Genomic DNA, 23,313 nt, shown 5'->3' on the forward strand with positions numbered 1-23,313 from the left:
AAAATTAATCTCAAATTAATCTTTCTGGTGTGTTTCTAATAGTGGATGTGATCCTGAGCAGAATCTGCGCCAGCCAGTGTTGGCCCTAAATAAGTAAAAAGTAAAAGGCTTGGTAGGTTCAGGGAAAGCAACTAAAATTGCAGAATTTCAGGCTCCGTAGAGATGTAGAACACGGACTGCTGCCAGCCCCTTTTAGGTGAAATGCAACTTCCTGGTTGGAGCATAAACTAACTCCATATAACTTATGCTTCAGTTCCCTCCCGCAATGGCGGCGAACTTCTGAATGTGCGCCGCTATTAAGGAAGGAAATTCCAGGTAACTGTGTTGATGAATGTGAATTGATTGGTAAATTTCAAATTTTGTTATTCTTAAAATAGCCTCTGACATGACATCCATTTCTGTTACACTTTGCTCAGCGCAGCATTGCGCGAGTCAGTCATATAATCTTAAGAATCAATATTCGGCCTTTATTTTTAGAAAATATTTAAAGTTGTGTCACATTCCATTGCGTTTCTAAAGTAATAATATAAATGGAAGATACTCAGGGGCAATTATTTCAATAAATACATGAGGTAAAATTTGAATTTCGATCGCCTTCTACGTCTTCCGAACGTCCAAAGTGCTTTAAAGCCAATTGCATTCTTTCTGAAGTATAGACACTGTTGTACTCCATAAAACGTGGCAGTTAATTGATCACAGCAAACTCCTACAAACAGCAATTATTTCATCACTCAATCATTTGATTTCGATGTAGGTCTGGGTATAAATACTGGTCGGGAGATGTTCGAACCTATTGCTGGCAATTAAAGAAAAGGACTAAGATGCTCTTTGTAATTTTAGAGCCTATTCCCCCAAGCATCAGTCTCTTCTACTCTGAAACTTCCGAACTAAAAGCAAAGGGGTTTGTGCAGCTGCTCTGCCTGATCAGCGACTACAAACCAGGACACATTGGGGTGACCTGGAAGAAAAACGGAAACACCATACGGTCTGGCTTTACCACTACATCCCCAGCTAAAACATCGAAAGGAGACTTCAGCTCCACGAGCCTCCTGAAAGTGCCTCTTCAGGAATGGAGCAGCGGTTCCGTGTACAGCTGCCAAGTGACCCATTCCGCGACCAACAGTAACAAGCAGAAAGAAATTACATCCACGTCAGGTGAGGAAATGGAACCAATTCACATGTTGGAAAACATGCTTACTTTATTAGTGTTGGATTGATTTGGATGTTGTTGCAATAATTTATCTATGAGGATTAAAGATCCTGCAACCATCCGAGTGAGTGTGATAAGTGACAATTTTAGTTGCAGTGAAACACTTCAATGAAAATTGTTGGGAGAGTTTCAGCAGCATTGGCCAAACTACTTAATGTTGTTCTTCAGATGAGCTAGTGAGTGTCATGAAAGGTTGAATGGCCTCCCCCTGCTCTCCATCATTCTCCAATGCACCGACAATGCCTGAAGTTCTGGATGGTCCTCGCAGTTGGACGAATGTTACAAAAAGCACTTCTAATATTTCTTCTGATGAATACTATGCTACAATTAATGTACACCTTAAGCATAATCTTTTATGATATAGAAAAACAATGTTAACAAATTCTACTTAAATTGTTCCTCAAATGAATTGAGGTGAAATCGAACAATGTGATATATCAAAAGGTTATATTTTCAATGAAACGGATCAAACTAAAAGGCCCGGTTCAGATAATCATTGCATTTGCCAGAATGGATTCTATTCCGACTGGGCATCAGTACAAAAATGTGCATATAAGATGAAACGGGTGAATGGATTAGACAGAAAGTAAGGACGAGAAAGAGGCAGCAGAAGTAACCTGTCACTGGCAGGAAGTTGTGGATCAGGAGGTTCCCGCCCTGTCTCGAGGGGTGAGGTGTGGAGGCTGGGTGGGATGTTGGGGGCTGGGACCGGAGTAGGTTGGTGGTTGGGTCACATCCCCGCCAAGCGCAGCAGCCCCTGAATCAGGAGCATTGATTGGCTTGATCCGGACTTGTGTCCCTAACTCAGGTGAATGTGCCGCCTCAGGGAGCCGTTAACCAATCTGACTGGCTGACAGTGCAGTTTTCCCAGCAGCACAAACGATAGCAGTGGTCAGCAGAGGGAATACAGAAAGTCCACCAACTCTGAATCTCAGACCCCAGGGTCATGTAAATGTCAGCGTCTCACGGCTGGCTAAGAAGAGGCTGGGTGGAAGGAAGTGAGCATCCGCGATTGGCAGGTTTTAGCAGGTCGTCCGATGTAGAAAGGGCATGGTGGTGCTCAGATCGTGTCAGGGAGGGTAATGTCTATGAGACGGGTCGTCCAAAGTACAAAAGGGGCGATCCAGGCCACACCTGAGGAATGGTGGAAGGAGATTTACTTGCTTGGGGTGACTCACAGCTCAGCACCCACTACACGACCCTGAGTCCCTCCAACAGTGTCTTTGAAGGAGAAGACCTGCCTCCGTAAAGTTTAAATTGTCTTGCATGTCACTGTGATAGCTTGGCCTGGAGCTATCATTCATTCCAGCGGTGGCAAAATCAAATTCTTAAGTGGTTATTAATTTCCCATTTAAGGACCTCAATTGGCGGAGAAGAGCGAATGTATAACCCAAACATTACACCCTCAATAAATCAGGGTTGATTAAGCGCCCTCCCCACCTCAAAACACCTTAGTCGTGAGGCAGAATGTTCCATCCAGGTGGTCAATAATTGCTACTTAAGGGCCTAAATTCAGGCGAGCGCAGACCACTCTCTGCAGCAAATTTGTGAACACTTTGGTTGAGGGCGGGAGGGTGGTGGGAATGTAAGCCAGGAGAATTGTTACCCCCTCCTACACTGCCTGCAAACCTGCCAGCGGGGGTTGAACATCCTGCCCTATTGCTCACTTTCTGCATCCCTCCCCTTTTTTCCCTCTCTAAGTTTGCCTCTCTTTGTGCCCCACCCATTCTCTCCCATGTATTGCACCTTTATCTCGCTAAGACAGATTTTTCTCCGCCTGTATTTCTGCTTCCCTTCCTCACTCTCTCTCTCTTTTTGTGTTAAGGTTTAAAGTCCCCCAGTAACCCTATATTGCTCTTCCGCTTCCAGTCACTCAGTCTAAATGAACAGTTCAAAGTGTGATTCATGTCAACGTTCGTGTGAAAAGCAGAATAAGAGATTAACTCCAACAATAATCAGTGAAAGACCCAATATGACAAACTAACGATGGTCACTGATATTAAATTCATGTTAAGTATGTATAATCGTCAGCATTAAAGCCTCCTCGTGATTTTGATTTTATGTTTCTCGCTTTTAGAGATCACAGTACTTCTCAGAGATCCCTCAGTTGAAGATATTTGGGTCAATAAAACTGCCATCCTAGTGTGTGAAGTGGTGTCCACATCTCCCAATGAGGTTGTGATCTCCTGGAGGGTGAATGGAAAGGTGAGGGCTGCAGGTGTGAAAAGCGAAAACGGTACCCAAGATGGTAACGAGTACCTGACCTTCAGCCGCTTGACAAGCAGCGTGGAAGAGTGGGAGAGCGGGGCTGAATACTCATGTTCAGCACAGGACAATCTATCATCGACTCCGGTATCAAAAAGCACACGAAAGAGAAAAGGAAGTAAGTGATAAATATTTATATTCATATCCTCTTGCTTACGAATGGCAATGGAGTTAAGACTAACAGTGGTTTAACTTTTGTTACAGTGGAGCCAGTGAAGCCAAATCTTCGGCTTTTGCCTCCATCACCAGAAGAAATTCAAAGTACCAAAGCAGCAACCCTCACTTGTTTGATACGAGGATTCTACCCGGACAAAATAACCATTTCGTGGGAGAAGGACGGAGCTGCTTTGAGATCGAACATCACCAGTTTCCCCACGGCCCTTGAACAGGACCGGACCTTCAGCACAAGGAGCCTCCTCACTTTAACTGAAACGGAATGGAAGAGCGGAGCGAGATACACCTGTGCCGCCTCACACCCACCTACGCAATCCACCGAAAGTAAGACCATCAGCAACACGAAAGGTAAAAACAGTTTCTCAGTATGCATTTTCACAATCAGGGTTTGTGCTTAAATCTACAGCAACACTGTAGATAGAACGCGAACACTCACGATCAGATTCCTCTATGTTGCACGAACTTTAAAATGTATGGGAACCAATTAATGTGGCCTGAATTCCAAGATAGCACAAAGACAGTACAATGCTCAGCACTTAATATGTTCGCCTCTACAAGCAATTTGAGAATCCAGTGATAATAAGGGGCAGGATAAGAATGTCTGGGACTCTATTTCACAATATGCTGGTAATGAGCACTTTATTTAGATGGTGCTAAGCACACCTTAGGGCACACTATGTGGGGATAAGGCAGTGCGCGGTCAACTTCACTCTTTGATTCCTGCTTCAGCAGTGAATTCAGAAACAGATACAGCCAGTTACCTGAGAGCTGAACAATTGAAGCAGTTTTGCATTATTCTAGCCTTAAATCCTACAGGAAGAAATGCATTAGAAGTCACAGGGCTGGACAAAATAAAGCCTTCATGGACTGAACTTCATCAGGAGACCATTTATTGTGATCAGTTTAATCGCCTGTGATAAACGTTTTCATTTCTGGTGGTATAGATTCATTCTGATGGAAGACAAAAAAAAATCTGCAAAATAATTTACCCATGGCCCCAGTGATAAGGCCGGGAATATTCAGATTTCCCGGGAGACTGGATCTCCACACTTTCTTGAGTTCACTGATCTTGACCTATGGTGACTGGGTCCTGATAATTGGCCTCAGTGCCTCTACATTTGTGCAGTAGCAATAGTGCATGGTTTGATTCCCAATCTACGGTAACTACCCATGCGCCAATTTGAAATGAAAGGAGGTAAAATTGTGTGTGATGCCTTCACGGCATAATAACCTGCTGGTACTTTCTGCATATGCGGGTTCATGGAGATGAACCATTGGCTTATGTTCGAGAGGTGACGAACAAAACTCACTAGTGAGCAATGGCAGTAGAGGGGCAAATACTGCGACTGACGCAGCCCCATTCCCTTAATGCTCGAGCCCCAACTGATCACTGAGCATGTCCGCATTGCAATATCAACCTATTCATAACAATATTCTCTAAGATAGGCTGTCGTTACTCACTGGGCTAACCAAACTGAACCGGCGGCTCTTGGAAGTTACAGTGGTCTGGGCGTATCCAGTAACTGAGGACAGACTCTTTATTTGCTCCTTCTATGACCTGGGGAGGCATCGTAGGAGCCGACATGGTTGCACCTCTGCTGATGGCAAGAGTGGACGTGGCTGTGGTGCATTCACAGTAAAATAGGCTGCTGATACACTTTCTCCTTGCTGACCCTCTCACAACGGGATGTGGTCTTCGCGGACTGGGCCAACACTTTTTGCCCATCCCTAGTTGCCCATCAGAAGGTGGTGCTGAGCTGCTTTTTTCAACCACTGCTGTCCATGTGGTGTATGCACAACAACAGTGCAGTTAGGAAGGGAGTTTCAGGGTTTTGACCCAGTGGCAGTGAAGGGAAGGCAACATATTTCCAAGACACAATCCTGAGCTGGAAATATATTTGTCGTCCCTGTCACTGTCATTGGGTCAAAATCCTGGAATTCCCTTCCTAACAGCGCTATGGATTGCAACGGTTCTAGAAGGCAGTTCACCACCACCTTTTCAAGGGCAATTATGGATGGGCAAGAAATGCTGGCCCAGGCAGCGAACCCACATTCTGAGGACGAAAAGAAATGGACATTTGACAGAGATACTCAAAGTGACATTCTACGTTGGATCTTTTACCTTAAACTATTGTTTATGTGATACAGTTAAACGTCTCATGTTGGTTCATTTAGTTAAAAGGAAACCGTTAGAAAATAACTTGAAACATCCCCTTTTCTTTGCTAGAAGGATGATCTGAACATTGCAATGTTGAAATCAGCCCCTTTCAAACACGGGGACCTTTTTCTATTAAATGGTTGCAAAATTCCTTCCCGTGGATACTCAGTTTGCTGTTTAAACTCATTGAGATGGCTCGTTTTGTTACACAGTCATTATTTTTTTTTCATTTCCTCATTCCCTCTAAATATTTTCTTTTGCTGCAAAATGAGGAGAGAATATATTTAGGAAGAATGTCAAAGCTTTCGAGAGACTGCGGCAAGGGATTGTGAGAAATATTTCAGGGTTACGGGAAACAATTACAAAGGTAGATTTTAAAGGGAAGGGCTGTTCCCTTTGGATAAGAGGAGGTTGAGAGGAGATTTTTTAAGTGATTAAATCAGACACCCCAACAAGGAAGTAAGTGGTCACATCTGACAGTCTGGATAAATGTTGGTCTTTCAGGGAATCAAAGGATATGTGTAGTGGGCGGGGAGCTGGAGAAGGAGACGGAGGTCATGATCGTAATGAATGGCCGGCGAGCCTTCAGGGATCGAATGGCCTGCTGCTGCTCCGATCACTTAAGTTCTTATTTCCCTGACCAGAAGGAGAATTTTATTTTTTTTAAAACTACCCCACACCCCAACACCCCACCCTCAACCCCCCATTTTTGTTAGTAAACCTGTTGTTGCTATCAATGCAGAGATAGTATAGAAGGCCTGTCCATTGTCGCTAATCTAAACTTTGAGTACCTCTGGGCCAGATATATCATGGTAAACTGATGGATTTCCTCACTTTACATTCTGCAAAACAGTTGTTTGCTTAAACTCAAAATTCCAGCGGCGCTCCTTTTGAACTGGGTGGTATTTTACTCTCTCTAAAACATTCCACTCTCCAAGTGAGTGAGTGATTTTAGTGTCAAATAATGCAGAACATCTACAAAGTTTTGTTCAGGGCACGCATCCGCCCTTTAATCACTCCTGGGAACATCAATTTCGGGCACAAATGTTTGGGTCATAAATAAAGGGAACTTTTAATTAAGTTACATGAGTGGTGAAAAAAAATCGGCACCTGCAGGCCACTAGACAGCGTTTGACCTCCAGTATCAGCGCAAATAAAATAAAATATTCAGTCCCTGTCAGAGTAATTGGCGAGCCGTGGAAACAATTGCAGAGAATATTATTCAGAACACGATCCATGGAAGCCATAGGGAAGAAAACAATAAGTCTAGGAGAGCACAGCGTCATGTTATCTCAACCAGCGACAGGATAATAACAACTCAATCACATGTCAGTAAGTATTGTTTCACATTTTCTAGCATTCTGCAGTGGTTGTCATCCGTGATTTCAACATGAGAACTTGAAACAACCATTCGTTTTTCTTTCCAGCTGATTGCCCTGAGTCAGACATTTCTGTCAGTATATTGAACCCTCCGTTTGAAGAGATATGGGTTCAAAAGACAGCGACCATTGCTTGTGAAATCCTTTACAGTGATTTAGAAAACGTCAGCGTGTCCTGGCAAGTGGATGGGAGAATGAGAACGGAAGGAGTTGAGACCCAGAATCCAGTGTGGAGTGGTAGCAATTTGGCCATCGTGAGCAAACTGACGGTCACTGCGGCAGAGTGGGACAGTGGGGTGGAATACGTCTGTCTTGTGGAAGGAAGTGAATTACCAACACCAAAGAGACGCTCAACAAGGAAATTAAAGGGTAAGCACAGATAACACTCGTTAAGGGACTGGCCCAATTGCCAATGGCCCCAAACGAAAATAAAAAAAGCAGGCCAACCGTTAAATGCTAGTATAATCAATGAAATACAGTCCCGGGTCCGACCAGTCACCACATTGATGAAAACTATGGTAATGAAAATGTAAGAAATCTGAAACTGCTGCTCTCCCCAAGCCCAACAGTGTCAGCATTTCTTTAAAGTGCTTTCTCCAACCCTATGGGGAAAATATCGGGCCACAAAGCAACCGATTAAAAGAAAAAATATGAATGACAGCCATGTGCTAGGAAAAAGATCTTTAAACCTCAGAGATAGGAAATATTCCAAATTTCCAAATATGCAGTATTTCTAAGAGAAGAAAATGGTTAGTGAAGACTAAACAATACACAGAGTCAGATTAAAACGTATTTCTATATTTCTCTCTTTACAGTTGGCACAATGATTAGTCCCAAAGTCTACATTCTGTCTCCGTCAGAGGATGAGATCGACACTGAGAATACGGCAACGCTGGTGTGTCTCGCCACCGGTTTTTATCCTGCTGAGATTTACATCGCTTGGATGGCCAATGACACCCTTCTGGATTCAGGTCATCCGAGCCAACTGGAGAGTGAGAAGGGAAATGGTTCCAGTTTCTTAGCCGGCAGATTGAGACTCACCGCAGCCGAGTGGAACACTGGCACAACTTACTCCTGTTTAGTGGGTCACCCGTCCCTCGAAAGGAATTTAATCCGAAGTATTAATAAATCCCACGGTAAACCTACTTTAGTTAATGTTTCGCTTCTCCTAACTGACAGTGTTAAATCGTGTACATAACCCGCCATGATAGACCAGGCCTTTCCTGTAGAAATGTCACCGCTGTGAGGTTCCTAATTATTTCAACATCGGAATCAGCAAATCTCTCAATCATCTGACCTCACAATCACCCTCCAGAGCTGCGACCGACTGTTTCGACATTTTGCTAATACCCGAATCTATATCATTCAATGAGGGAAAACCATGGTTAGGATTTCATATTCCCGAATAAGCTTAGTGGTATTTGAATCAAGTTGCCACATTTTCAAAAATCTCGTGAAGGATTTAGTGACGCTATTTGATATGCATAATATGGTTGGTTTGTCTGTATGTGGCAGAATGCTTGTAATAAAAGCAAAATGAAAACTTGCTGCCTTGCTTATTCATGGTTTGTGTGTGTGTGATATCTCCGTGGTGATCATTAATAATTTGAAGCAAAATTATAAGATATATATGTTCTAATATCCAAAATGTGCAACGCGTGTCTGTTCCCCCACTTTTAGAAATACTTGTGGTGCTTTCAAGCAGTTTACACAAAGCATCAGCGTTCTTTCGGAGATCCTGTCACTTATTCTTTGGCAATGAGGTATTTACCCAGAGGGTGGATTGAATAAATTGGAGGAAGGTACGCTCAACCTTTATAGTGACCAACATTCACCAAAACCGATGTTTGAATGTTTTCACTCTGATAAATCAATTCCAGCCAGCAATTCACCTAAAGTTGAGAGTCTTCTAGCTTCTGACTATTTAGTTATCTTCTATGTTTCAACCCAATGATCCACCTCAACCACATCATTCTAAATCGCAATTCTTTATCCCATTTGGCCGCTGACGATGGGCTACCTCACTGCCCGTTCTCTGTATTCTCCACTGCCTTTCACTTTTGCGCTGCATGTCTAAACAGTCAATATTAAGTGAGTACAGGTTGTCTCCTCGAGGATCGCAAAGCTATCGTCTTTGAAGCCCACCATACACTCCATTCCCACGCCTTTGCTTCCTAGCGAAAATCATCCAAAATTCTTGAGCTGGTGGCCCAATTCACGGCATGTCCCCATTTAACCATCACTCTTGTGCTGGCTCCAAGTCAAATAACTACACAATGTGAAAATTCTTATCCCTGTTTTTTAAATACCTGCATGGCTTTTCTCCTCGATCAAATGTTTCTTTTTAAAGTATTCATTCGGCTAGTTTTTGTGTCTCTGGCAAGGTCATGTTTTGTCTCTAATTGTCCTAGAGAAGATGGCAGCGACCTTTTCTCTTGAACCGTTGCAAGCCACGTGGCGTATGACACGCACAATTCTGTAAGGGATTACAGGATTTAGACCCAGGATAAATGATGGAATGGTAATTTAGTGGCAAGTAAAGATGGCGTGCAACTTGGAGGAGCGTTTTTAGATGGTCGTGTTCCCATGCATCTGTTTTCCTTTTTTTTTCTAGATTGTAGTGGTTCTGCATTTGGAAATTGCTGTCAAAGTAGTGTTAGGGGAGTGGCTGGAGGGTCTCTTGTAGATGGATCACACTGCTGCCACTGTGTGTCGGGAGTGAAGAGAAAAATGTTTAAAAAGTTTAACATGTTGCCGACCAAGTGGGAAACTTTATGCTGGCTATTGCACCAGTCAGCCTGCCCTCCCGGATCTCCATGTGCCTTCAATTCAGATTTCGTGTGCATGCTCAATTTTGTTTCTTTCGTCTTAATTATTTCATGGGATGTCGCTGGCAAGGCCAACACTTCTTGCCGAATTGCCCATGAGCTGATGTATTTCTAAGCCATGGTGGAGGGCAGTTTAAAGTCAACGAAACTGGTGTGGTCCTTGAGTCACATGTAGGCCAGACCATGTAAGGATTTCAGATTTCCTTCCGTCAGGGGCATTAGTGAAGCACATCTGGTTTACAACAGTCGGTGGTAGTTTCGTAGTCACCATTACCATGGGGACTTCTACTGTTACTTGTTCACTGACATCACCGTTATGCAAAAGCTCCCCATATCACTTATAGAATATGGGAGTCAGCTGCCCAAACACTAAGCTCTACACATGCATCGGTAAACCTGTGCGCTGCTTTAACCTATCTCTGCTACTTTAAGAATTGCATTAAAGTAACGATATTTTACAAAGATTTGGTTACTTGACCTGATTGGATCTTCCTTGACTTGGCATCAGGTGCTGTCTGATTTTGCTCCCATAAAACACCTCGAGGCTTTTTCCCAACGTTTATCGTGCTGCAAAAGTGCAACTTGATGTTGTTGTGCAATGAACGCTCAATATGTATAATTTCCAAAGATCGCATTCAGAGATACGCATTGATTTGAAATTATTCCTGTATTTTTATTTTTAATCACAGCGGACATCATTAACATTTTCCTGGCTTCTGAATCAGAAGGTTGTGGATTAATCTCCTTTCCACAATTCTGGCACTTGATCGAGGCTCATATTGCAGTCGAACAGTGTGAAGGGTACTGAAGTTTCAGTGCTGCAGTGTTTCATTTGAAAAGCATATTCTTGACCCGATCTAACAGTTCCGGTACATGTTGAAGACTCCATGCAGAATTGCAGGAGCAGGGATTTCTTCCAGAGTCTGTTATCTCTATTATATCCAGACGCAGCATTATTTAGACTGGCTTCCTATTTGCTCCTTTAGTTTTTTTTTCGGGGTGTTATTTTAGTTTAACTTGCTGTGGACTCAAACACTAAAGTATTTAAATTATTGAAAAAGTATTATTATTTCCCCATGAAGTATTTGGGAAATCCTGAATCAGTGAAAGGTTACCTACGAAGCAGGGCATGACTTTGTTGCCACCATCGTCAACTTTGCTCAGCTCAAATAATTTAGCACATAATCTGTCCATATGTCCAATGCGAAGCGAAGGCACCAAGAATTGATTTTTCAAAGAGAATCTCAGTCTGCAGTAAATCATCTGGTCGCATTCGTGTTGCCAATAATTGCGCTGTTTTTTCTTCCCCCTTGTTTACGTGCATCAGGCCGCTATTCATTGTGCCCTGCTGAAAAATACACTAAAATTAAAGGCGCAGATCGGAGAGTTGGTTGGTAGGTCGCCTTACCAGGCAGTCCACAAACATCCTCAGAATATGAAAAAGACCCAATAAAGTTTCAATGGGCAAAGCAAGAACATGTCAACAAGGGATCATTGCACAGTTCACCTTCTGGACAGTGCATTCTGGCATAACTTTCTGTTATACTGCATTTGCTAAGTGAGAAACATAGCAGGAGTACAATATTTCATCCATTGTTGATCTGAAATCTCAGCCATGTCACAGAAAAATGTATGCATGGTCATGTAGAGAATATATGTCCAGGTGACTGTCTTGATGCACCTGCCATGACTGACTGACCCAGAGTTAAACAAATGTTGCTGACTCTCTGAACCTCCAGTAGTTGGAGCTGCTCTTTTTTGTCTTGTGGGATCACTCCATGCTGGAAAACATCTCGCAGAGTGAAGCAAGCAGTCTTCTAAAGGGTCTGGCAGCTATCTATGTTGGATGCTCATAGAGTGGCAGTTATCCAGGAAAAGAAGGAGGCCATTCGGCCTATCTATCTGCCGAGTGCTTGGTGAAGCTGTGGATATTACACTTAATATCCCCTACTTGGCACACGTTCAAGTGCAATAGGTTACTGAACAGAACTTATATCCGTGTCCTGCACAATGTCAGTCTTTGAATCATCTCGGTACGATTCAGTTGCGTTGACTCGAGTCCGGTTGAACAGCTTAAACAGCTGGTCTTACTCTAGTACAGATATTTCTGTAGATTGCCTGATCCTACAATGCATCATCAGCTCATATATATGAAGGGCTCATGGCCTGGTAGAATTCAAGATAGAGTAGGTATTGAAGGATCGATAATTTTTTCGAATTGTAAAATTGGAAGGTCTTCTTTGGTTTTCTAGAAAACGAGGCTTGTCAATTCATTCAACTCTCATAAAGGGGAAGCAAGCATTTGAAGAGAACGGTGAATTTGATAAAACATGACAATGTTTATTCTTTTGGTGCAGGTACACATAACATTACGATGCTTCTGCATTCTCTTAAGCCACCTGTGCTCAATACAAATCGAAAAATCGGCCAGGACAAGCACCGTGGGATAGCTTACAGAAGTAGAGAGTTGATAATAGTGACACTTTCAGGGGATTGAGGGAATTGTTAACGTCACTTTTAACCAGGCACTCACAGTTCTACCGCACAGGGTAACCATCCCTATGGTGCTATTCTGACATAATGCTGGAGCTGCCATAGGGAAATATACGACACAATGTATTACAGAATTCACAGGACCTTAGTAACCGAGTAACCAGAGAATTGTAAACATAATATATCGCGATAGCCATAGCAAAGATGTTGATACTGCAATGCTGACGTCATCAATAACAACACAATCTGATGACATTGGGTAAAGAGTAATGCTGCTGTTCAAATTATACTGTCAATATATATGCAACTCAAACGGTTTAAATACTGTGAAATCATTTATTTGTACCAACGAATGATGTTTGCCGTAAAATGTCAATAACTCCTGAGAGGCGAACATAAACTGCGCCGATGAGGTACAGCTGAATCTTGAGCTGAAATGTGACTCCACCCCCATTGGCCTGATGATCTCCTGGTTAGTGTAGCCTGTGAACTGCAAGTGATTCGAGCTTGACTCCACTTTTCTATTCAGATCAGTGCCGAGTTCGCCTTCTAAATAGATTTTTGATTATTTTGGTGTTATCGGCTGCTAAAAGAGTAAAAATAAACTTCAATCACATGTGAATGATCATTTTTCATGGAACGGTGCAAATAATGCAAACATTATCATTTAAAATAACTCCTCTATCCAAGGTGCCCTGTATGACCTTGATTGTCACCCTCAACAATCATACCGTGTTTTCGGAAAATTACTTCAATCGACTTATTTTTTTTTCCTGTTCCTTTACTTTGACTTCCAATGCAGCATTCCCCTGCCAGCTGCCGCCTTTGTGTAATATCGGGTCTATATTCAACCTGATCTCATTTATAACACACTCCGTTTATTTATTCTAGAACTCCCTCAAATAATGGAAGGTATGGACGACCAATTAGTGGAGGAAGATGGATTAGAAAACTTCGATGAGGACGCAGGCACTGCATCAACAGTAGTCGCTTTCATCGCTTTGTTCATTCTAAGTATGATATACAGCTCATACGTGACAGTCCTTAAGGTAAAGATGGCTCGCAGTAGTATCGAGAAAATGTGTAAATTTATTCAGCAGTTGAGTTTCTTACCGAGATACAGCAAAGATACAGATGAAGAACTAAAGATTTCAATATTTGCATAATTTCAATCTTTCCCACAGTGTCAGGTTGAGTTTCATTACTAATTTCCATCTACATATTTTAGAAGCCTCCCTAATATGAAGATTGAGGAGAAGACTTAATGCATAGTAATATTATTGCCACATTAAGGAGAGGAATATGTCAATAATGAAAAAAGGTGCATGGTTTCTAGATTCTGGATCGTTAAGCAAATGATCAGAAACAATTGGTGATGTGATGACAAATCCCATGTATTGAGCATGAGGTTTCTGAAGTCACGAGAAGTTTTCTCTGAGAGAAAGCAGAACGCACAAGCAAAGCTTCCGCATGTAAACCTGGATCACTGTAAGAGATGAAGAAAGTATTGATTGCAAATTGATGGCAAATGGATCAATGTGAATAGATGAGAAAATCATTTATTATGATTGCTGGGAGGTGGGATACAGTGGGGTTGAAGAAAGCACTAGCTCACAAGGATGTCTTCACAGCAGAAGAGACAAGTAACATCCCCAAAGTTCAAGAGAGTCGGGGGGCAGAGGTGAGTATGGTGCCATTACCAAGGAGAAGGTGCTAGGAAAACTGCAAGTTCTGAAGGTGGATAAATCACCTGGACCAGATGGATACACCAAAGAGTTCTGAAGGAGATAGCTGAAGAGATAGTGGAGGCGGTTGTTGGTGATCTTTCTGGAACCACTCGAGTCAGGGAGGGTCCCAGAGGACTGGAAAATTGCAAATGTAACCCCCCTGTTTAAGAAGGGAATGAGGCGAAAGATGGGAAATTACAGGCCGATTAGCCTGACCTCGGTCATTGGTAAGATTTTAGAGCCCAATATAAAGGATGAGATTTCAGAATACTTGGAAGTGCATGGTAAAATAGTGCAAAGTCAGCATGGTTTCATCCAGGTGAGGTCATGCCTGACAAATCTGTTAGAATTCTTTGAGGTTGTAACGAGTAGGTTAGACAATGGGGAGTCAATGGATGTTATCTACTTGGACTTCCAGAAGGCCTTTGACAAGTTACCGCACAGGAGGCTGCTCAGTAAGATAAGAGCCCATGGTGTTAGAGGCAAGGTACTAGCATGGATACAAGATGGCTGTCTTGCAGGAGGCAGAGAGTGGGAATAAAGAGGTCCTTCTCAGGATGGCGGCCAGTGACTAGTGGAGTTCCGCAGGGGTCAGTGTTGGGACCACAACTTTTCACTTTATGCATTAATGATCTAGATGAAGGAACTGAAGGCATCCTGGCTAAGTTTGCAGATGATACAAAGATAGGTGGAGGGACAGGTAGTGTTGAGGAGGCGGGGAAGCTGCAGAAGGATTTGGACAGGTTAGGAGAATGGGCAAAGAAGTGGCAGATGGAATACAACGTGGGGAAGTGCGAGGTCATGCACATTGGTAGGAACACTAGAGGCATAGACTATTTTCTAAATGGGGAGAGAATTCAGAGATCTGGAGTGCAAAGTGACGTGGAAGACCTAGTCCAGGATTTTCTTAAGGTTAACTTGCAGGTTGAGTCGGTAGTGCGAAAGGCAATTGCAATGTTGGCATTTATTTTGAGAGGACTAGGAATATAAAAGCAAGGATGTGCTGCTGAGGCTTCATAAGGCTTTGGTCAGACTACATTTAGAACATTCTGAGCAATTTTGGGTGCCGTATCTCAGGAAGGATGTGCTGGCCCTGGAGAGGGTCCAGAGGAGGTTAACAAAAATGATCCCAGGAATGAAAGGCTTAACATGTGAGGAATATTAGAGGACTCTGGGTCGATACTCGATGGAGTTTAGCAGGATGAGAGGGGATATGATTTATACTTACAGAATACTGAAAGGCCTGGATAGAGTGAACGTGTGGAAGATGTTTCCATTAGTAGGAGAGACTAGGACCCGAGGGCACAGCCTCAGAGTAAAGGGAAGACCTTTTAGAACAGAGATGAGGAGAAACTTCTTTAGCCAGAGAGTGGTGAATCTATGGAATTCATTGCCACAGAAGATTGTGGAGGCCAGGTCATTCAGTGTATTTAAGACCGAGATTGATAGGTTCTTGATTGGTAAGGGGATCAAAGGTTGCGGGGAGAAAGGGTTGAGAAACTTATCAGCCAAGATTGAATGGCGGAGCAGACTCGATAGGCCAAGTGGCCTAATTTCTGCTCCTATGTCTTATGGTCTTATGGTCTTATTGTTGCGAGGTGAATCACTGTGAAATGATTACGATAGTGTAACCCATGAAATGATGGGAAACGGATCACTGTGGAGAGATGAGGAAAGCAGTCACTATGGAAGAATAGGAGGTGATGTGGCCGTTGGAGAGATGAAAGCAAACATTGACTATGGAAGATTACCAAACAGGATCATTGTTAACAGGTGAGAAGCAAATTGACTACGGAAGGAATGGAGTAAATGTTAGCTTTTAAATCGATAAGCAAATAATACAATACGAAGGTTGGTTGGCACAAAAATCCACAATCATAAAAGAATAAACTATAGATCTGGGACAAAAACAGAATTACCTGGAAAAACCCTGCAGGTCTGGCAGCATTGGTGGAGAAGAAAAGAGTTGACGTTTCGAGTCCTCATGACCCTTCAACAGAAATAGGGCTTCAATTTTAGCAAATGACAACAGTTAAGGTTAGGATTAAACCGAAGAGAAGAAGAAGAAGACAAAGGGAAGTTTGTGGCGCTCGCCATCCTCCGTCATTCATTCAGATTGTGGCTGATCTGTGCTTTAGCGAATTAAGCACACCTTGCCTTCATGTTTATTAATATGTGCAAGTAACAAAGCTCTGTCAAATGCAGTTAAATTGGAATCCAGCCTCGACATTTTAATTTCCTTTTGGGCTGTGGGGAAAGTCTTAGATTGTGTCCAGCCAATGTGTAAAGAAGTGTTCCCTCGATTCGTCCCTGAAGTACTTAAATCTACTTTTAAGGTTTTTTTTTCCATGTTGTTGTCATATGGTAGATTTTTGTTTTTAAATTATTACTATATTAACAGCCTTACCAAGTAATTATTTAAGCAACTCAAGTAGATCATCCTGTAATATTCAAGGCAACGCAATCCAAATGTGAAGATCATGCTGGCAGAATTTTAATCGTTTTATAACCGGTGTCGTTCTGGTGAAATTCTGTTCCATCCCTGCACGCACCTCCTGATGTGGGCTTCCCAGAACCGAACACAGTAACAAAAGCTTTGTATAACAGAGAAAATACATCTACTGCTTTGTATTCCACCTGCCCCTCGCCCGGGATTAAAGCAAACTGTCCATTTGCTTCTTTACTTATTTGTATTTCTTTCCCACTAACTTTAAGGATTTCGGTAGTTGGAAAGCTAATTATTCCAGATGTTCTATAGTTTTAATCGTCTCATTGTTAGAAAATAACGATCGAATATCTTCCTTAGTTTCAGACTAGATGACCTCAGGTTTCCACAGGCAAATTTACCTATCATTGTGCAGAGCCTACCCCAATCCCCCATTCATTTACTATTCGGAAGACAGTTTGTGACTTTCCACTCTTTGCTGTGCTGCTTAAATTAGCATTGTCAGCTAAATGAGGTGTATGGCTCTCTATTCCGTCTTTGCAAACCATTGACAAGTAACACAAAAAATCTACATCCCAATTCAGAGGGCTCCCTTGCAGAGACAATTAGCTGACAATTCTAACACTGGAAGCTCTTTCCATTATTTCCTAAAATCTACTCATAATCGTTTCTATTCCAACATACCAGGTTTTCCAGTGCCAACACATAACTGATTTTTTTATTCCTGGTGCCATTCCAGTAATTCGCATTCCAGTTGTCACTAAGCCTTTACATCCAGCAGGGTAGTGCTCAGAACTGGAGGCAATACTGATACATAGTTGCTGGAATATTCCCTACCTCTGGTGCGAGGGGAGCTGACGTGTAGGTCAATTGCATAACGTTATCCTATTTTTGGACAGGGCGCGTCATTGATAAGCTCCCATTCTCCTGTAACTATACCCATATCAAAGCAGAACTGGAACGTTGTGTCCAGAATATCTGTAATTGCAATCTGTACTTCACTAATCCGTTTCGGATGCATTCCATCCAGCTGGGTGAATTTTCACTTTGCGCACTGGCAGAACATTAACTTCTTCCCCTGCAACTGTGTTTCTCCTCTCCGTTTTGTCTTTCCAGTGCCACCTCCTGACTGTGACATTTACAGCGTTATCTTCTTCCCTAAGACATTTGCAAAGTATTAACTTAGTCCCAAAGTCGCTCCCTCTGCCTCCAGAGCAGAGTTACCTTTCGCTTTCTAATCGGATCACCCTTACTTTGGCTACACGTTTTCTCTTTACATGTTTAGAACAGAGGTTTAGATTCATCTCTCTGTTACCTGATAATATATTGCGAAATGCTCTTTGCCACTTTTACATAAGCTTTTATCACTCCCTTCGTGTGCTTTATAAAAATAAACTATCACCACTCAGATAGCCTCCTCTTGTTCATTTAGTGTTTTGCTTACAGTCTCTCATTTCAATCCATCTGGAGCACGTCACCTTTCCATTCACCGAACCTAACGCCACCTCCGTTGAATATTTTCACAAATAATTAGTCCTACGAATCCATATGTACTTTAAACATAATGATATTATCGTTAGCTTCCCATATTATCTCTGTCTGCTACATGATTCACTTAATTCCTAAGAGCTAGATCCGCCACTGCTTCCTTCCTTGATGGGGGGTTAAACAAAGTGACCATGAGAACTATCTTATCCACATTTCAGGAGTTCCTCCATGTCTTTTTGTTTGATACAGTTTCTTTCAGCCTCGTGTAATAAATGATGCCCCCTATCGCCAATACGCTGAATTTCTCGCAAATTTCTGTGATGTTCCTGTAGTTTTGCTCCTCCATTTCCTCCCCACTATGTTGTGGTCCATCATATACACCTAGCACCTAATAATGTTTCTGCTATTCATCAGTTCTACTGAAACAAATTCCGTGTTTGAAATCTCAAGTATACCAACACTTTCTCATACTTAAAAAGTATATTTGATAAAAGTATCACCCTCCCTCCTTCTTTCCTTCCTCATCTTACCTCAAAACATTGTCGACATGATTACAAAATTGCTATGTCTTCCTTCATTTCACCGAGGTCTTCGTTATTGCCGTTACAACATAATACTATATGGCCTCTCGTGCCTGCAGCCCAATGATGTTAATTAAAATTTACCGGGAATTAACACACATGGACACAACGTGATTGTGGATTGTTTTGCAATTCTCCTTTTATTAACCCTTCTAACTCGGAGCTGTACTTCAATCAAATCCAGTTTGTGTATTTACGCTCTCTGCAACTTTTCTCTGCCTTCTAATTCTTCATCTGCTGGGTGGGGAATGGACCACCTCTGCCATTCTCATTTAAACCCTCCGCCACGATTAGGTTATTATTTCTGCGACGGGATTGATTCCAGTCCTCTTTGTGTGCAAGGTGTCCACCTTGTTCAGGTCGCAGCAACTCCTCAAATGGCCCCACTGGCCCCATATTTTGAAGCATCTTCTGAACAGTTTCGCCACTCGTACATTAACCTGGTTTATGTTGCTGCTCTTGCACTAACTGTTCTGTAGCACTGGGGATAATCGGGAGATTGCCAACATGAAGGTTGTGCTCTAGGTGCTGAAACTATTTCGGTCTACCTCAATCCTTTCCCGACCTGTATCATTGGTTGAAACATGGACCGTGACATTTGGTCATTTTCCTTTCCTTCTCAAAATCTTCTTCATCCAATCAATGATGTTACTGACTTTGCCACAATCGAAGTAAAGTGAAACTCATGTTGGTGGTGGCAGAAGCGCAGGCGAATTCTGTGGAATATCAGGTTTCCTAACGAACTGAAATCCTCCACTTTGTGATTCACTGACGTGTTTCAATCTGGCCCATAGTCACGTGGATAATTACTAGACAGCTCTACTCAAAGCCCTGCAAACTGCTTTGAATATGTAAAAACCCTGGAGGATTCCAGCACTGTGAGCATTTCCTTAACCTATCGGATGGCCAACCATTTACAAACATCCTGAACACTGGATCGGCAGGATGACAACCTCCTGCACTTCAATTAATGCACTTCAGGAGATTCTGAGGCCCGCAGTAACTCCAGCTGCTCCTCGGTTAATGTACACGGGTTGTTTGAGTTCCATTGAACCTTACTCATGTTTATTATTTTATTCATGTTGGAAACATAATGTTTATTTATGAATATTGATCCGGGAAATTTTGTTGCCCTCTACTGTGGAACTGTAAACCGAAGTCCCGTTTGCTTCCTCAGTCAGAAGCAAACGATCCTATGACATTATTTCGAAGAAGGGCAAGGAAGTTCTCCCCAATGCTCCGGTAAACACATCACTCAATCAACATCATGGAAAGCAGATTATCAGGTCATTATCACATTGAGCTTTCTGGTAGATTACAGTGTGGAAATGGACTGCCACGTTCCATAAATTACAAAACTGATTACAGCTCAGGAGGATTTCACTGGCCAGAAAGCGCGCTGGACATTCTGAGTTAGTAATAGCGCTCCTTAAATTCGGTTTTTCCTTTTTTAATTAATATTTCTCTCACTTATCTATAATGATTTTCCAACTGTCTGTCTATCTGCTTATTTATCTATCATTTTGAATAAAGACGTTTTCCATAGATTGCACTTGGTTTTATACCCCTCTGTATAATCCAGTAGGAGAGCGACATTTTGATAGAATTGGAGACAATGGATATGTCTGAAATTAAACAAGTTGATAAACATCAAAATCTGAAAACTTACACCTTCAAGTGTGAACATTTTTAAGTTTCTCTCTCACACTTGATATGTTTCACTCATCTCTCTAGTTTTCCTTCTCTTTCCGACTAACCATCTCCCAGCCATCTATCTGTTTATATCTGTATGTATTTAGTAATATTCATCTCATGCACGCACTGACACACACACACACACACACACATACACACACATACTAGAAAATATGTGGCATTCCACAGAGAGCATCGGGAGCAAGTAATGCTTTCACATGTAGAAAGCAAAGGATCATTAGAGCAAGGATGTTATTCAGTTCACATTCCAAAGTCATTTTCTCAGTCCGTATTTCCCCCATGGCGTTAAAAATACACATTTACAATGTAGATTGCGAACATTCGCTTATTAGGTAGTGATCACAAACAGAAACTAACAACAATGTTGTTTTCAGCATTCCCATCCTCTCTGACAATGCTGTCGATCGCAATCTATACTTCAACCAACTGTACTTCTCTCCCCCCAAAACATCAGTAGGTTTAACCATTCAGGTACAATATTGTTCATGTAACATCAACGTATTTTCTAAATCTTACATCATGAACAACGATATTAAAATGGGAATGCATATACTTACTCACCTTGTGAGTTTATACTGCAAAGCAATTCACTGGAATTCGAAGGAACAGAGGAGAGTATATATACGATCACTGACAATACTAACCGAGAGGGTGCATTAGACTTTGAACAGAAAATGGCATTACAATAAAAAGCAGTTTAATTTAGCTTGCGGGTAAATGAATGACAATTTGTGTGCATGTATAAACTATGTGAGGACCGGATTTAGATGCGTAGGGATAGCCAACGGTAATAATGTTAAAATGGGAAAGCTCTGAACAGATACACAGGAACAACAAACAAATGTTGACCAGGTCAATATTTAAGGGAAAGCTACCGGGTGATCAAAATACTAATGCGGTGGCATTTCCCTGGTCCAAACATATTGATTAAGCAGCATTTTTTTAAAAAAGGCCATCGTTCAAATTTCATTTGGAATGCAATGTTCAGATCAAAGGAACTGCAGATGGATTACGTTTGGTGTGCTAGGGGGTCAAGCAATGATTCGTCACATTTGTTTCCGAAAGTTGTATAATTATTGTGAAGTGTTTAAAATCAGGTAACAAATAATTCACTTTTCATTTATAAGATCGAGAAGACACACGACAAGTGAGATTATCTGCACTTCGGGTCCTGAATGTTGATTGTGGGGGGTAATGACCCAAACCCGTGAAGCTCCTTATCTTTCACGATAGTTATCCATAGTATTGTTGTTGTTATATACCCCGGACTTTTCAGTTGAATTGCACATCATTTTTCTCATTGCGGTACTCACTAGTTTTAATGCTATGCTTTTTTTCACTGCAGGTGAAATAGCAGCTGCTTGACCAGTGGTCACTTCAACTTGTTATTCAAAGCTTGTTGACGAAGATCCTTTGGGGCCGGATTGTGTGAGTCTATCAGCGTTAGCAGCTGCTCCATTACACCACTGCACCTTGTGGTTGCACAATAGTCTCAGCCAATCCGTGGCAACTCTGCTTAATTTGCTTCTATTAGCTCATAAATTAACACTTTCTTTCTTAAGCAGCAGCGCTAAATAGAATTGTGCATCATTACAACGACCCTGTATGTTCAGCAAATCCCACAGAATCAATTAAAATAAATTGAGAAGAAAACATTGAATGCCGCTATGTGTTAGTACTACTTTTGAAATAGTATGTTTGTTTCCTGTCTCAATCATTTGTTGAATATTTCATGACAATTTGAATTGGAAAATTAACAAGAAAAACGCCCTTACCACGTCCGTGAGCTCGCAGACAACCCACCAGGCTTGTCGAACCTGCCCTTGTCCTAGGATGAGTTAAGGCTCGCCGGCTGTTACAGAAGATCAAAGCATTCCCTATAGGAAATGAAAACACATATGTGAATAATCCCAAAACTACATCGTTGAAAGAAGACATGCAGCAATAGTAAGCATTGATCTGGTCACGGCTTATATTGATAATCCCATTTTGTTAAGGAAAGACTTTCTCCCTGGCATTTGTTCCAGAATTGTTAATAGACCATATCTGAATGTGGAAAAGATTTAATTAATGTTGCGTAACTGAGCAAATTTTCAAAACGTTTTGTGCATATCTCACATACAGCTCCCAGAGGAGCACAGCTTTGCATCTTCGCTTACCAGCGCCATGCGAGTAACAGAGACATTATTTTCAGGCACAATCGCACGGGCTTACATCCTTGTAGGGACCCAATGGAAACTAAAGGCAGACCTGACTGATTGTTAGCTACACAGATTCCTGAAAAATATTTTTAAAAACAAAACCCTTGTTTCAACACATGTTTGTGGATTCCTCTGGAAGTTTCTTGCTCTGAGATCGCTGATGCCTCCAAATCAATTCCTCTGAAGATCTATTTCTGGCCAATTTTTTAACATTTTTGAAGAAAATCGTTAAGGGCACAAGAAGGGAGAAACCATATCACTGAATCACAAAATCATAATGGCACAGAAGGAGGCCATTCGGCCCATCGTACCTGCACCGGATCCCCAAGTGAGCATAACGAACTAGTGTCATTGTCCTGCCTCTTCCCTGTACCCCTGCCTATTGTTTCTATTCAAATAAATATCCGATGCTCTCTTGAACCTCCACTGAACCTGCCTCCACAATACTCCCAGGCAGCACCTTCCAGACCCGAACCATTGTTTTGTGAAAGCGATTTCTCTCAAGTCGCATTTGCTTCGTTTTCAAATCACTTTAAGTCTGTGTCCTCTCATTCTTTATCCTGAAACGGCCGGCAATAGCTACCCTTTATCTAATCTATTCAGATTCCTCGTGATTTTGAAAATCTCTATCAAATCCCCTCTTGGCC

At 42.0% G+C, this 23,313-nt stretch overlaps 1 gene segment (V, D, J or C); it reads left to right on the forward strand.

The window, feature by feature from the left end:
• Nucleotides 1–821: 821 nt before the first annotated feature.
• LOC121273911 lies at nt 822–22,395 on the forward strand. The segment is given in 7 exon segments: nt 822–1,155; nt 3,288–3,593; nt 3,680–3,997; nt 7,235–7,555; nt 8,002–8,322; nt 13,399–13,556; nt 21,811–22,395. Coding segments are annotated over 7 exon segments (1,767 nt in total).
• The last annotated feature ends 918 nt before the right edge of the window (nt 22,396–23,313 follow it).

The sequence above is a fragment of the Carcharodon carcharias genome (assembly GCF_017639515.1).
Source record: "Carcharodon carcharias isolate sCarCar2 chromosome 27 unlocalized genomic scaffold, sCarCar2.pri SUPER_27_unloc_22, whole genome shotgun sequence".
In the NCBI taxonomy this organism is placed as follows: domain Eukaryota; kingdom Metazoa; phylum Chordata; class Chondrichthyes; order Lamniformes; family Lamnidae; genus Carcharodon; species Carcharodon carcharias.